The following is a 14,596-nucleotide window of genomic DNA, read 5'->3' on the forward strand; positions in this document are numbered from 1 at the left end:
GGTTTGTGCAGCTGCTGAGCTCGATGTAAGACACAGGATGCAAAATCAAGGAGCCTTTATACTGCCAAAACGAGAGCCGAGAACGAAACAGGAAGATACTTTTGGGGTTTGTAAGGTAAAAACTGAAACATTTTCAATAAACACTGTGTTTAGAGAAAGGGTTTTGATGCTGTGGGCACAGCTAGGGCCAATTGCTCTCATCTTTCTGAGCAGAAAAACCTGAAGGCCATGAGAGATAGGGGCTTTGGTTTACTGGTTCTTCTTGTTGGAACTTGATATGTTTCCAGCCCTGTCTCTGAGCATTCGAATTAACTAGAAATACTGCACAAGTCACCCAATTGATTTTTTATTTCTGTTGTCGCCCTGATGAAAGTTGCTTAAGACTGATTTTCTTTGAGGGCGAATGGAATGTTTCTCCATATATAGATAGAGTCCATGTTGGATATTTGCCTCTTTTTTTCTTAATTTAAGTTTAATTTTTAATTATTTTAAAAGTTAAACACATTAGATATTTTTCTCATTGCACTGGATAAATGTAATATTAGAAGTGTTTATTCCGCCTTAGGGTATTAATCCTGCCAGGCAGGAATAAGACCAATACCACAATTTTTGAAGACAAATTTGAAGCAAGCTTTATTAAATACTGGCCAGGATGATGGATATTGTCCAGGTCCACACCTGGGATTCCCCAAACTGTAGTGCCAAACTGCATTACTTAGGGTCTTGCTTATAAAGGCAAAACCCACAAGGCTACATATTTCTCACCTTTGTCCAACCAGGGCAAGCATACATCCTGGTGAACTTCCTGCTTATGTACCCCCCACCAACGTGTGAGCAATCACATCCTGTGCAGTTGGGGCAATCAAGCTTGTGTACAGTAGCCAAAACACACGGCTTGTTAACTTACATAAATGGCAGCCTCAAGCATTAGTGATGTGTCCTTGGGTAAGTGGGGCTTACAGGTCAGAGGCATTTTTGTTTTCTAGATCTCTAAACTTAAAAACGCAGCAGGCTTTACAATAGTTCAAGAGAACCACTCCATGACGGTGGAGAAGTCATGGTGGTGGTAGAAGGCAGGACAGCAGGAGACTCGATGATCATGCTGGCTCACAGTCAAGAAGCAGAGAGCCACAAAAACTCATACTTAGCTTGCTTTCTTATGGTAAGGGACCCTAGACCAAGGAAGGGTACCACCCATGAAGATGGGTCTTTCCTAGCTCGCTTAACCTAATCAAGATAGTCCCATAGCCTTGCCTCCTAAGTGATACCAAGTCCTGTTAAGTTGGCAAAACAAGCATCATAGTTAGCATACAAAGAAATGGATTTCATGATGACATTTCCATATTCATACATCATTTTTCCAACCCTCCTCCTCCTCCTCTTTCGATTCCCTACCACCTCCTAAAGATCGCCTCCTTCCGCTTTGATACCACATGGGTTCCACCGCATGGGTTCCATTACTCTTTTCCTACTCACCCCCTTAAGGTTCTCCACCCCTCCTGGAGTGCTCTTTCTAACACATACACACACACACATACACACACAGAGAGAGAGAGAGAGAGAGAGAGAGAGAGAGAGAGAGAGAGAGCATATGAGTTCACATATAAGAGAAAACAAGACATTTATTTTTCTGAGTCTGGCTTACTTCACTTAACATAATGATCCCAGTTGTACACATTATCTTCCCAGTGAGGATTTCCTTTTTTATCTATGGATGAATAAGATTCCGTTGTGTATATGTGAACCGCGTTTCCCCTTCTCTATCCATTGATGGGCATCTAGACTGGTTGCGTTTTGTAGCTACTGTGACTAGTGCAGCAATGAAGGTGGCTATGCACGGACCTCTGTGATATGTTCACTTAGAGTCCTTCACTGTAGTTCTGTACTTGGTGTTTGTGAGGAACCCCCAGACCGTCTTCCAGCAGGATATAGTGCTCCCCCTTTCCCACAACCTCATCATTTGTTTTCTTGGTGGTGGTCGTTCTGACTGGGATGGGATGGATTTTTAAAAACATTTTAAAAAACATTTATTCGCAAGTTTTCTGTCTTTTGAAAACTCATCCGTTAACTCATTTGTTGAGAGGATGACTTTTGCTGTTTTATGTGAGGCATCCACAGTAGTGTATGTAATTGCCTGAGGGGGTCCCAGCAGTGTCAGACAAGGGAACAGATCCCTGAGAAGAAATAAGGAAACCCGGTGCAGACTGACTTTGTCAACCTGGATCAGACCCTGGGAGTCGAATGCTAGGTGGTTCATTATGAGCATATTTAAAACACAGGACAGTCTAGGGAAAGGTTTCCAGGCAACAATCAGCCCAGTACCAGATGCACAATAAAGCTTAAGGTGTGACTACAAACAAACCCTTTCACAAAGTGCATGTGACCACGAGGGTGGGAGCTACAGCTAAAAGTCCTAGAATCTAGTGTTGTCACTGACCGAGAGCATAGAGGTCAGCAGGCCATAAAGAACGTGTGACATCTCCTTTAAGGGTGGGTGATGGTCTAGGGAGGGGAGAGTCTGGGATAATGGTTCTGGAGAATTTGGGTGCGGTCTGCTTCTATAGTAAAAGCTGGGGGAGGTCTGCTTCCACAGATAGGGAAAAGGTCACCAGGCCATTAACAAAATCCACTCTCAGCTTTCTGGTTGGAATGCAGGTATTTGATTTTGTCTCCTCCACTGAGGAGACACTCCTGTGTGATTAACCTTCTCTTAGTGTTTCTCTGTGGTAAGGACCTCTCGCCTCTGATTTAAGGACCTCTTGCCTTACGGTTTTGATTGTGGTTTGTATTATATATAAACTTAAGATTTGTCACTTTAGCCACAGTGTTTTATTGGCGTGAGTGATGAGGCCTGCATGCCGTTCTGATGCTTTATACACAGACACAGTGCATTTTGATCCTCTTTGCTCTCTCTTGCCTCCACTTTCAGCACTTTTAAACTCAGTGGCATCAGTTATAGTTATGTGTGTGATATTCTAACGTTTCATGATTTTGACCAGAAACTGTATTCACTAAGCAGTGGCCATTCACTCTGGCCCCTCCCCTCCCCCCAGTAAACAAATTGTAATTACTATCAGGTTTGTCCACAGCTAACCTTTTCCTTGGTGTCTAGGTGCACAGGATGCTCCTGTCTCTCCACGGGGAGGTTGGGAGTTTTCCTGTCTCAGTTCCCAGTGACTTCTGTTGGGTCTGGGTCTGTTGGTCCCTCTGGCCTCCCTCCTGTCTCATCAGGGCCTGTCCCCTTGCCTGCAGGGCCCAGTGAACACTCTCTTCTCCTTCTTGTCTACGCAGGCTGGGGATGAGTTTGTGGAGAAGACCCTGAGCTGCCTTTCGACCAGCACTGACGCGGCCTCTGTGGTGCACAGCACAGACCTAGTGGTGGAGGCCATTGTGGAGAACCTGAAGTTGAAGAACGAGCTGTTTCAGAGGCTGGACAAGTTCGCTGCAGAGTACAGAACTGAATTTTTTTGGTTGGATTCTGCAAGCTCCTTCTCTGGCTCTAGAGCTTCCCTTCCCGACAGTAGGCCCACCTCTCTGCTTCCTAACTCCTCTGTCTTAGTTACGGCTTCTGTTGTTGTGAAGAGACACCATGACCATAACTCTTTCTTGTAAAGGTTTTCACTGGGGCTGGCTTACAGTTCAGAGGGTTACTAGTCCATTATTGTCATGGTGGAAAGCATGGTGGCACACAAGCTTGTGGTACTGCAGAGGTACCAGAGAGTTCTATATCAGGATCTTAGGACAGCAGGAAGAGGAAGCCATTAGGCCTGGCTTAAGCATTTGAAACCTCAAAGCTCACACCTCCAAGAGGGCTTTGACACACTTCCTCCTCTAAGGCCACACCTACTCCAATAAGGCCACACCTCCGATAATCTACTCTCTATGCATGTACAGGGGCTATTTTCATTCAAACCTCTGCAGTTCAGGACCCTGAGAGGGGCAGCGAGGAGGGCTCGCCAGGAGCAAAAGAGACCTCAGGCAGTGGTAGACACAGTGAGAACAGACTTTCTGGAGGCAGCTTCCATGAGACAGCTCATTTAATGTGGGGAACAAAGGCTACTTAAACCTTTGGGGGAGAAGGTAGCCGCTTTGGGGGTGAGTCTACATCATTGCCTTGGGCCAGAACTCAGGGGATGCCTCATTTACATAAGGAGGAATTCCAGATGCTGCTGGACATGACCTTATAAGGCAAGAGGAGGTTTAACCTGGCTCCTGGGCTATGTGACCTCCGCCAGGGGCCAAACGTGAGTGCACAGGGCTATGTGCACTGGGATACACACTGGCCTGTCAGAGGGGAGGAGTGATTCTACCCCTGCCAATCTCAGGACGAGCTTTCCAGGGTTTGGACATGCCTCAACCCCACTCTTGCTCTGGGCCGGCTCAGTACAGCTCCAGGGCTCCCTAGACCCTCAAACCTCCATAGCATCTTTCCAGAAGAACTACTGGGTTTCCTCCTCTGATCCCTGTCTACATGATGGGTATAAATGTCCATGGTTAAATGGAAGATCTGTCCAGTGTCACACCTATGTGTTTCCTGCAGCCACTGGGGCACAGGGAAAATCTTAAATAGATGTGTGCTAGGAGTTCAGAGTGGACCAGATAGGACGGTTTGACTGAAGGCAAAGCGTCTTTGAACCAGTTTTTTTTTTTTTAAACACTTCTCTGTTTTCAGTTTTATTTGGATTTAACTGCAACCTCTTTGAGGGCATTCAGTGAACACTGAGTCTTCACCAGGCTTCCTGGGGAGTAGAGCAGGAAAGACAGCCACATCTGGTTCCTGGAGGAGTTGCCAGGCTTGTAAGATTGTATGTAGGTAACACTGTAGGGTCACAACCTAGGGCCCCCTCTTAATGTTTGACTCTTAGCTTTTGGCAGTAATGACAACTGACCAGGTAACTGACGTGTGCTTCTGTCCACATGATGTGTCTGTGGCCCATGGCTTACTTGGCCACACTTGCCTTCTCGGTTAGATCTGAATGGAGTAACGTTACAAGCAAAAATAATTCTTAGGGAAGCACTGGCGACCTGTGGCTGAAGGAAACACTTGCACATCAGCCTGCAGGACAGGAAATCCTCAGGTGTATGTCCTGCTGGCTGGGAGGCCCTACGTCCTTCTTGTCCCCTGTATAGCACTCTTCTGGTCATGGGCATTTAGTGCTTCGGGACAGAGAGGACACCTCTGGTACTAGGGAATGTCTCTCAAGTCAGCACAGAGCCAATCAAACCAGAGCTGTGTACAGAAAGTTGACCTTCACTCTTCTCCTTAAACAGTTTGGCCTCAATGCAAGGACACCTAGTGGCAGTGAGTGTCCGCCGGCCCTGACCCCGTGGTGTCAGTGGAGGGTAATGAGAGGAGGGGGCGGGGCAGTCAGGAAGCTAGGCCCACACTACCACTTCTTCTCTGTCTGACCTTGGGATGTCCTAAGATTTACAACCTGTGATTTAAGGATCTTGAGGTAGAAATTTTCGAAGACCTTCCCAGTTGCTAAATAAAACCTTGGATTTTTAAAAAGCCTGCCCCAGAGGTTGAGAAAAATCTACCTGCTAATGTCATGAAAGCAGACTCTCCTGACCTAAGGATTCGGAGACTTTTGTCCCCTACCTACCTACCCACTTAATCTACACACACTCACCAAGGACTGTCCTTTTCTGTAGTCCAAGGTGACAGCCTCCAACTCACAATCCTCCTGCCTCAGCCACCCACATACTAGGTGTACATGCATATGTGGACACTCCCATACTTCTCTGCTTTCCAAATTACTGATTTCTTTTTGCCCCAACTGGTTTCTTCCTGCCTGCCCCCCCCCCCCACCCCGACTTTGGTCAGGAATTCCTGACCCATAGAGAATATGGTCAGTAAGGGCCACTGTTCTTGGGTACTAGGACCTGCTGTGTTAAAGGGCATCCTGCTGGTTTGTAAGTTAACCACAAGGTGGCGCTGTAGGAACGGGCTTTGCCTTGGTGCCCTTGGCCCCCTCACTTTAGTCTGGTCTTGACAAATTAAGTTTCAAGAAGAAAAGAATTGGATTTGGCCTCAGTCCGCATGAGATTTGTAAGTTGATAAGTTAAGGTTCTTTAGACATAAAATAGGACAGATGTGCTTTTTCTGGATAGCCTGTAAGCAGTGGTCTGTGCACCTGTGTCGTGTGTGTGTGTGTGTGTGTGTGTGTGTGTGTCTGTGTGTGTGTGCCCTCCCTTCCCAGGTTGTCTGTGAGACTAAAGTTCCCTTTCGACCATGTTCAAAGCAGTGAGGGGAAACTGTCCCGTGCTCCTGGGGCTCAGGTCCGTGCTCCTGGGGCTCAGGTCCGTGCTCCTGGGGCTCAGCTGGTTTACTCGGAGGATTGTTTACAGATTCAAGTGTCTGATCATTTCACTGTGCTATGTCTGGTAGTCTCCTCACTAACAGCTCTCTCCTCCTTCCTTCGCATATCGTGAAAATTAACTAATACTTGTAGAAAAGAGAACTTTAGTTTCTAAAAATTCAGGAGGGCCAGATGATCATGCTTTGGGAGCTGGTAACTTAAGATGTGTGGGTTTAAATACAAATGCAATCGCTTGGTTTCAGCCTGTCCTGTAGCCACGCCTTTTGACTGACTTCCTCAGTGGGATGGGGCACGGGGTGGGGAGTGCTGTGTATGCTTCCCAGCAGATCTGCAGAGTGTAGCTGCCTCACGCACCGGGATGATACAGCACTGTGGTGCTGACCGCGGACCCACGTGGGATTCATTCTGGCTCTCCACCGTTTCTTCTCTCCACAGACATACCATCTTTGCCAGCAACACGTCTTCTTTACAGATCACAAGCATAGCCAATGCCACCACCAGACAAGACCGATTTGCTGGCCTTCACTTTTTCAACCCTGTCCCCATGATGAAACTTGTGGAGGTCAGTGGGTACCTGGTCCTTATGTTGCATGAAACTTAAACAGAATCTGGAGGTCAATACAAAAAAAAAAAAAAACAACTCCTTTGTGTTTCTGTTGTCACAATTGTCCTCTTCAGGACCAAAGAAAAAAAAGCAGCTCATATTTACTTTGTTTCTTCATGTGCCTGTCTTGGTCAATGACTTGCTTGTGTCAGAGCCAATGGCAGTGCTGACAGGGACATCAGACTGGGAGGAACACGGGATCACTGACATGATGAGAAAGAGGGGGAGACACATACACCTTCATACCGTCTTGCTGAGGTCAGCTTGCTCCAGGCTGGAGATGCACAGTTCTTCTCTGAGGTGCTGTTCTAGCTTGTCTGTCACTCCTGGTGTGAATTCTCGTCCAGTGTAGCCGTCCGTCACTACCATCTCGGTGAGGTGCAGCTCCGTGCTGTGATCAGGACTATTAAAAAGCAGCTTCTTGCAGCCTCGAGCCTACTGACCTCAAAGGCGAGTGGTAGAGGAAAGGGCCAGGAGGAACTTGCCAGCCTTCCTGTTTGAACTGCTTCTCCTCACTCACTGGGAAACTCAGTTGAGGGAGATGGAGTCAGGATAGACCGTTTGCACTTGACATGTGGTGGCTTGCCCTTTATAGGGGTTAATTAGAGGGTCTCTGGGAGCGACTGCCATTAAAGCAGCATTTGGTCTGAGGTTGTGGGGTTATTGCCATGCGAAGTGTCGGGGACGCTGCCCTGTGGAGCCAGGCAAACCTCCAGACACCGGCTGGGGCCTCTCTGGGGTTTGTTTATGGCTGCCTTCTCGGCTAGTCTTCTGTCTCCCTCACTGCCAATCCCCACCATAAGTGTGTTTCATCAGCTCTGGCTGCTTCATACCCACTTTTTCTCAAGTGACAGGTCCAATCTTTCTGCAGCGGGGGTTTTCCTGCCCTGTGACCTTGTTCCTCTGGTCTTCTAGGCTGCTATTGAAGAAGTAGAAAAGGGGCTGGAGAGATGGTTCGGTGGTTAGGAGCACTGGCTGCTCTTGCAAAGGACCTGGGTTCAATTCCCATCATGCACATTGGCAGTTAACCGCAACTCTAGTCCCAAGGGATACTACAGTGTCTTTGGCCTGTGCAGGCCGGGCATACGGGCAGGCCAGGCATATGGGCAGGCCAGGCATACGGGCAGGCCAGGCATACGGGCAGGCAAAACACCTATATATAATAGATCAGATATTTATAAAGGCGGTGCACAGTGAAAAGAAGTCATGGGAGGTAGAAGGTGCAGTTTGCCCTTGTGTAGTAAGCAGCAAAGGGGAGAGGTGTTCATTCAGCACTCAGTGATCCGACGGTTGTAGTTACTAGGTGACCTGTGTTTGCTTTCTGCACATCGTACACATTCTGTAGAGCTACTGAGAAGAGCAAGAATAGTTTCAACTTCATCTTCTTGAGAAATGTAGTGTATTGGTTCACAGCTAATGCTTAGCAGATGTTATCATTTTCTAGAAAGTACTCCAGGAAAGTGTTCGATTCTTTTGAGTATTTATAGGGTTTTTTTTTTAATTAATCTTATTAGTTCTCTGAGAATTTCTTTTTTTTTTTTTTTTTTTTTTTTGGTTTTTTGAGACAGGGTTTCTCTGTGTAGCCCTGGCTGTCCTGGAACTCACTCTGTAGACCAGGCTGGCCTCGAACGCAGAAATCCGCCTGTCTCTGCCTCCCAAGTGCTGGGATTAAAGGCGTGTGCCACCACCGCCCAGCCCTCTCTGAGAATTTCTTATGATGCATTTCGATCATATTCCACTTCCAGACCCAAATCCCCTTTCCTCTCGTCCTGATGTTGTATTCTCCTTTTAGTAAATGAAACCCATCAAGTGTATATACTCTTGGGTGTATGGCTTCCAACTGGAACATAATTGACTTACCAGGGGCTGCACCCTTAAAGAAAACCTACTCCCCAGCTTTCAGTAGCTGTCAGGTGCCATTAGTTCCTCAGCTAGGTGTGGGACTTCCTGCCCAGTTCCCCCCTCCAGGCTGAGATTATTTTTTCTTTTGTGCTGTTGGCGCTCAGCACCAAAATAAATGGGGCAGTGAGCCAAGGAGTCCTTCCCTTCCTTGGGAGTGAGACTTGCGTTGGGGCTGTAGATTATCTGCCACGTGTTGTCCTTTGTTGAATGAAAGGATGTTTATGCATCCCTCTTGGACCTCAGACACTGACTCCTTTAAGCCCACAGTTTACCTTGAAGACCTGAGGCTAGCAGCCTTTGTCCTAGCTGTGGATCTGACACAGGCCTTTGCAGGCTACCTCAGAATAGTTTGAAGACTGCTGTTCATGGGAGTTTCTGGTCCATTCTGTGTAGCTGGTCTTTGCTATTTTGTGGGTTCTTCTTTTTCCCACCCTTTATTCCCTCTGCCCCCTGTTTCACCCCCATCATTAGGTAGGAGAGAAGAAAGGATAGAGGGAAAAGAGATAAAGATCTCTGAATCTAATTCTATCTTTCCTTTTCTTTCTTCTTTGAACACAACTACTAACAAACTGCAACCAACCCCCCTGAGTGACCAACAGCCACCAACACTGCTCAGGGCTTTAGCATTTATACATCCTCTGAAAACTTCCCAGATTTGCAAATGTCACACAATCGCAGAAACTAGCTATAGGTAGCAAAGACATGCCTTGACTAGAGCATGAGGCAAATCACAGTCAGCTGCTGCAGTCAGTCGGAAGCAGCCCCATATCCCCACATCCGGGATTAAAATGAAAATACTTTCATTCATTCATACGTATGTGTGTATATATATAATATTCCTGTGGTTTTTAGAGAAACCAAATTTCAAATTGTCACTGTAACTCTGTCCTCTTTGTGTCTATCTCTTGGGTTTGTTTCTGTTTCCACCGACCTGCTCCCTGCAATGGTATTCCCCAGCCCCTGATGCTCTGTGGGCTCCCCTTTGCTTTTCATGACTTTCCTTTCCTCCCCACACAGACATGTCTTCTTATATGGGAGATTTCTTAGGGATGGAGACACTGGTGAGGGACTACCGTAGAAAAACTCATTAGGACTCTTATTGGTGCTCATTACTGCCGTTTACAATCTGGGCTCTCCCTGTAGCCCAATCCAGTTTCCGACAAGTCCCCCAGACATACAATTCCAGGGTGATGCTCCACCTCTTCTAGTTTCCGGTTGGGTAGCGGCTGTGCCCTGTGTGCACTGAAGGGACAGTCAGGAAGGCCATCAGCACTAGTGGCAGTCCCAACTGGGGGACTGCCCAGATCCTGCTGGCAAAAACATAGCATTCCTCTCCAAGGAACCCGCTCCGAGGTTCCTTGAGGGGACTATGAGCTGGGTCGTCTGTGTGAGAGCAGGTGACACGGTGAGACAGGTACTCAACTAGGAATCCAGATGGCGGTGACTTAGGCACATCACCCCTCATCTGCGGCAGAGGTGGGTTCCATGCAGAGAATCTTAAGAACAGTCCCTCCCCAACCCTTCCCAAGCTCCCCACCCCCACCCAACACACACACACAGTGCTTAAGTTTTCACCCTGTGGCCACTAACAATGACAGGAAGCAGAATTGGTGTTTCCTGGGCTCCTTCTCCCACTAGGTGCCATGCTTGGCACATTACCCCTAGCCTGTCTTTACTCAGCTCCTTGATGTGGATGGAGTGGTGTTGATGTCACTTCAATTTCGTGAAACATACCCAGTGTCCCATGCCAATAAGGGCAGTGAGTGGTCCAGCTAGGATTTGCCTCTAAGACATCTGGACCACTGAAATGCCCGGAAGATTCTCTTACCCCGCCCAGCAACAGGTACTTGAATTTGACCCTGGGTTTGTGCATTCTGCAGACTCCAGTGTCTTGCATGGACTTTTATGTCAACACTTTGCTTCTGGCTTGAGATACCTACTGTGCTAAAACTAAAGGCAGGTTTTTGTTGTTGTTGTTGTTTGTTCTTTTTTGTGTTGTTGGTTTTTGTTTTTTTGTTTTGTGTTTTGTTTTTTGTTTGTTTTTTGGGTTTTGGGTTTTGGTGTTTTGTTTTGGTGTAGAGCCTTTGATTCAGTTTCCTTGAACTATTCTGCTTCTCTCTTCCCTCCAGTCATGATCTCCTGCTTTGCATTTCCAGGTCATTAAAACACCGATGACCAGCCAGAAGACATTTGAATCTCTGGTCGACTTTTGTAAAACCTTAGGAAAGCATCCTGTCTCTTGCAAGGTAAAGTGTGGGTAATGTTTCTGTCTGTTTTCCGTTACTATAGTAAAATAGCTGAGGCAGGTAACTATGAAGGTGGGGCCGGTGAAGTGTTACTTGGCTTGCAACTCTAGAGCTTGGGGGTGGGGGCATGATGCCAGCCTCAGTTGAGTGTGGAAAGTGTACTCTAATAAACACATCACCCAGTAATGATACTTTGTATTTTCAAATAATGAACTACACAGAGTTGGGCGTGTCCTAATGCAAACAGCTGGAAACACTGTAGATCCCTTTGCTGTACCTGAAACATGTATCATGCTGTACAGCCTTAAGATGGCTGTGAATGGCTTTCTCCTGAGCGGCTGGTTACAGATGCCCTCTGTCCCTGATGGGTACATTTTGTTACATAGTATCTAGCTCTAGCTACTATCTGTTACAGAAGCATTTCTGATCCTTGCTCTTTGTGGCTGCCTATATTATCTGGAAATCCCTCCTCAAAAGCTTGAATAACTGACTCAGGCTCCCGCATGGCCTCACTCAGGATATCACACACAGAGATTCTTCCATTCTCTGATGAGATCACCTTGGCCCTAAAGTTGCTGCTCGCTGCTCTGATAAATGAGCAGGTCCAGGGGAACCCCAACTTTGTGCACTTCCCCCGCCCCAGCCACTACCTTCTTACGCTGATGTGCTTTGTAATTCAATTACTATTTTCTACCATAATAGAGAGTCAGTAGGAGAGCACACCCACTGATGTGACTAAACTAAAATATTCCGGTGATTTAAAAGAACAAAACAAAACTAGGTTTTTTGTTTGTTTGCTTTTTTAAAAGACGAAGACTACCTTCCTGACTAGTGGGCCAAGTCCATGAGTGGTTCTCCTTAGCTACTGAGCCCTATACTGCCAGATGGCTTGTTCAGAGAACTAATGCTGGGCAGTGGTGGCGCACGCCTTTAATCCCAGCACTTGGGAGGCAGAGGCAGGCGGATTTCTGAGTTCGAGGCTAGCCTGGTCTACAGAGTGAGTTCCAGGACAGCCAGGGCTACGCAGAGAAACCCTGTCTCAAAAAACCAAAAAAAAAAAAAAAAAAAGAAAAAGAAAAAGAAAAAAAGAAAAAGAAAACTACGCTTTACTTTTTGCTTTCTTTTGTTGGTTTTGTTGGTTTCTTTTGGAATTCAGTATAATACCGAATTCAAACTTAGGAATATTTAAGAAAGCAAACACATGACATCACCACAACGGTGTGATATTGTGACCAAAAGTCGATACTGATTTATTTGTCAAACTCTGGCCGGTTCAGTGTCCGTGAGCAAAGGCTGTGAGGTCAGGCTAGAACTGCTGTCCATCTCTGCCCTATGGAGACAGTGGCAGGCCCTGCCATAGGTGTGCTGATCATGGGCCATTTGGACCCTGTTGCCATGGTGGCCTGTATGTATGGTGTGTAGTTGGGTTAGCTCTTGAGATACACCGAGATGTCCTAGGGGTGGCTCTGGGGAACCTGGGCAGTGCCACTCCTTGGAGGAGTGTGTAAGACTGGATCGACTCCTGAGAGGGAAGTGGAAGGCAGGAGAGGGAAAGCTGCCTTACAAGGCAGAGAAAGGAACGTCACAGCACATTTCAAAGATGTGGATGACAGAAGCCTGGGCAGTGGAATCCGGGGTAAGAAGGAGTGGTCTATACCGAACAAAAGGTCAAGCTTAATGAAAAGTCTCTTGTCTTTCTCTCCCCTTCAACAGGACACTCCTGGATTTATCGTGAACCGTCTCTTGGTGCCATACCTCATAGAAGCTATCAGACTACATGAGCGAGGTACCTGTCCCAGGCCAGGCCAAGGCCTGCAGCTCTCGGGCTGTGCACAGGAGGGGTGGGTGGGCTGTGCACAGGAGAGGTGGGTGGGCTGTGCACAGGAGGGGTGGGTGGGCTGTGCACAGGAGGGGTGGGTGGGCTGTGCACAGGAGGGGTGGATGGGCTGTGCGGAGCCCAGGAAGTGGGTTTCTGCCTTCTAGTTTGGCAGGACTAAGCTCAGTTTTGCCCTGGCCTTAGGACCTTTGTCCCTGGGTTTCCAGGGTCCCAGCCCTCCCTGTGAGCCTCCGCTATAGTTCAGGCTGCAGCAACTTCACCGATGGTGCAGGTCTCCACCCCTGGACCTCTGCCATTGGTTAAAAGTTTACTGCGTGGGGGGTTGATGGGGAGATGACTCAGCTGTTGAGAGTGTGCACTGCTTTTCCATAGGGTCCAAGATTCGTTCCCACATGCATGTTAGGCAGCTCACACCTCCCTGTAACTCCAGCCCCGGGGGATCTGAAATCCTTCTCTCAGCTTATGCACACCCATGCATGCAAGATGCATGTTACACACACACACACACACACACACACACACACACGCACGCACACTACTAATAGTAAGCGTTTCCTGCTTTCAAAATAGATAGTAATGGAAAAATGACCAGGAGGTGGGAAATGAATGTCGAGGATAATACATGGTAAAGGTGTGATCCCAATCGAAAAAAATCAGGAAGCACTGGTTTACAGCTCGTGATCTGAAATGTGCTCCTTCTCTTAAAAAAATTATTTGTATGCCGGGCAGTGGTGGCGCACGCCTTTAATCCCAGCACTTGGGAGGCAGAGGCAGGTGGATTTCTGAGTTTGAGGCCAGCCTGGTCTACAGTGTGAATTCCAGGACAGCCAGGGCTATACAGAGAAACCTTGTCTCGAAAAACAAAACAAACAAACAAAAAAAATTATTTGTGTGTGTGTGTTCGTGTACATGTGTGTATGCATACGTCTGTGTATGAGTGTGTGTGTGCATGTGTATATGTGTGTGCGTGTGTGTCTGTGTCTGTGTGTGTATTGTGTGCACACGCATGTGTGTATGTGTCTCATACACACCTGTATATCATGTCATGGCGCGTGTGTGGAGATGAGAAGACAGCTTTGTGAGGTCAGTTCTCGCCCATCTTTATACAGATTCTGAGGATCAAACCTGGGTCTCCCGGCTTCCATGTGCTTTTACCTGCTGAGCCATCTGCCAGCCCTACAATGTCCCCTTCTGAGGTTGACAAAGAATGACTTTGCCTGCTGTAGAACCCTCAGGACATGGTCCATGTGATGTGAGGCTGGGTGCACACTCTCCCGACTCTCCCTGTTTCTGAGGGCAGAGTGTGATTGATGTCTCCTCTGAAGGCAGACAAGCTCCAGGGACGGGGCAAATGCAATCAATGGCGATGGAGAGACTTCGTTTACAAATACTCTCAAGAAAGCCATTTTCCAAACCAGGCATTCACACCAACTCTTCCCAGCAGATGAAAGCACGTTTGCCTCCTCAAAACCGGCTTTAAATATTAAACTGGCCTCCCTGCTTTATGGAAGCCATTGCCTACTTTTACTCCAAGGTCAAACCGACACTTCTATGTCTATCTTTAACAAATGTGCCTGTTACACCTCAGAGTCTGTGGCATTTTGGCCTACCTTGAAAACCATTTGGGTTCTCCCTCCCACCCTCCCTCCCTCCCTCCCTCTCTTCCTTTCTCCCTCCCTCCCTC

At 47.4% G+C, this 14,596-nt stretch overlaps 1 protein-coding gene across 1 annotated transcript in view; it reads left to right on the plus strand.

Moving 5' to 3' along the window:
- Hadh (hydroxyacyl-CoA dehydrogenase) overlaps positions 1-14,596 on the plus strand; it is a 42,295-nt gene that overhangs the window by 21,101 nt on the left and 6,598 nt on the right. The window contains exons 3-6 of the mRNA XM_028760403.1: positions 3,292-3,449; positions 6,759-6,885; positions 10,986-11,075; positions 12,789-12,861. Of these exons, the coding sequence (XP_028616236.1) occupies positions 3,292-3,449; positions 6,759-6,885; positions 10,986-11,075; positions 12,789-12,861 (448 nt within the window). The remainder of the gene's footprint in view (positions 1-3,291; positions 3,450-6,758; positions 6,886-10,985; positions 11,076-12,788; positions 12,862-14,596) is intronic.

This window comes from Grammomys surdaster, unplaced genomic scaffold, assembly GCF_004785775.1.
Source record: "Grammomys surdaster isolate TR1022 unplaced genomic scaffold, NIH_TR_1.0 126531, whole genome shotgun sequence".
Classification (NCBI taxonomy): domain Eukaryota; kingdom Metazoa; phylum Chordata; class Mammalia; order Rodentia; family Muridae; genus Grammomys; species Grammomys surdaster.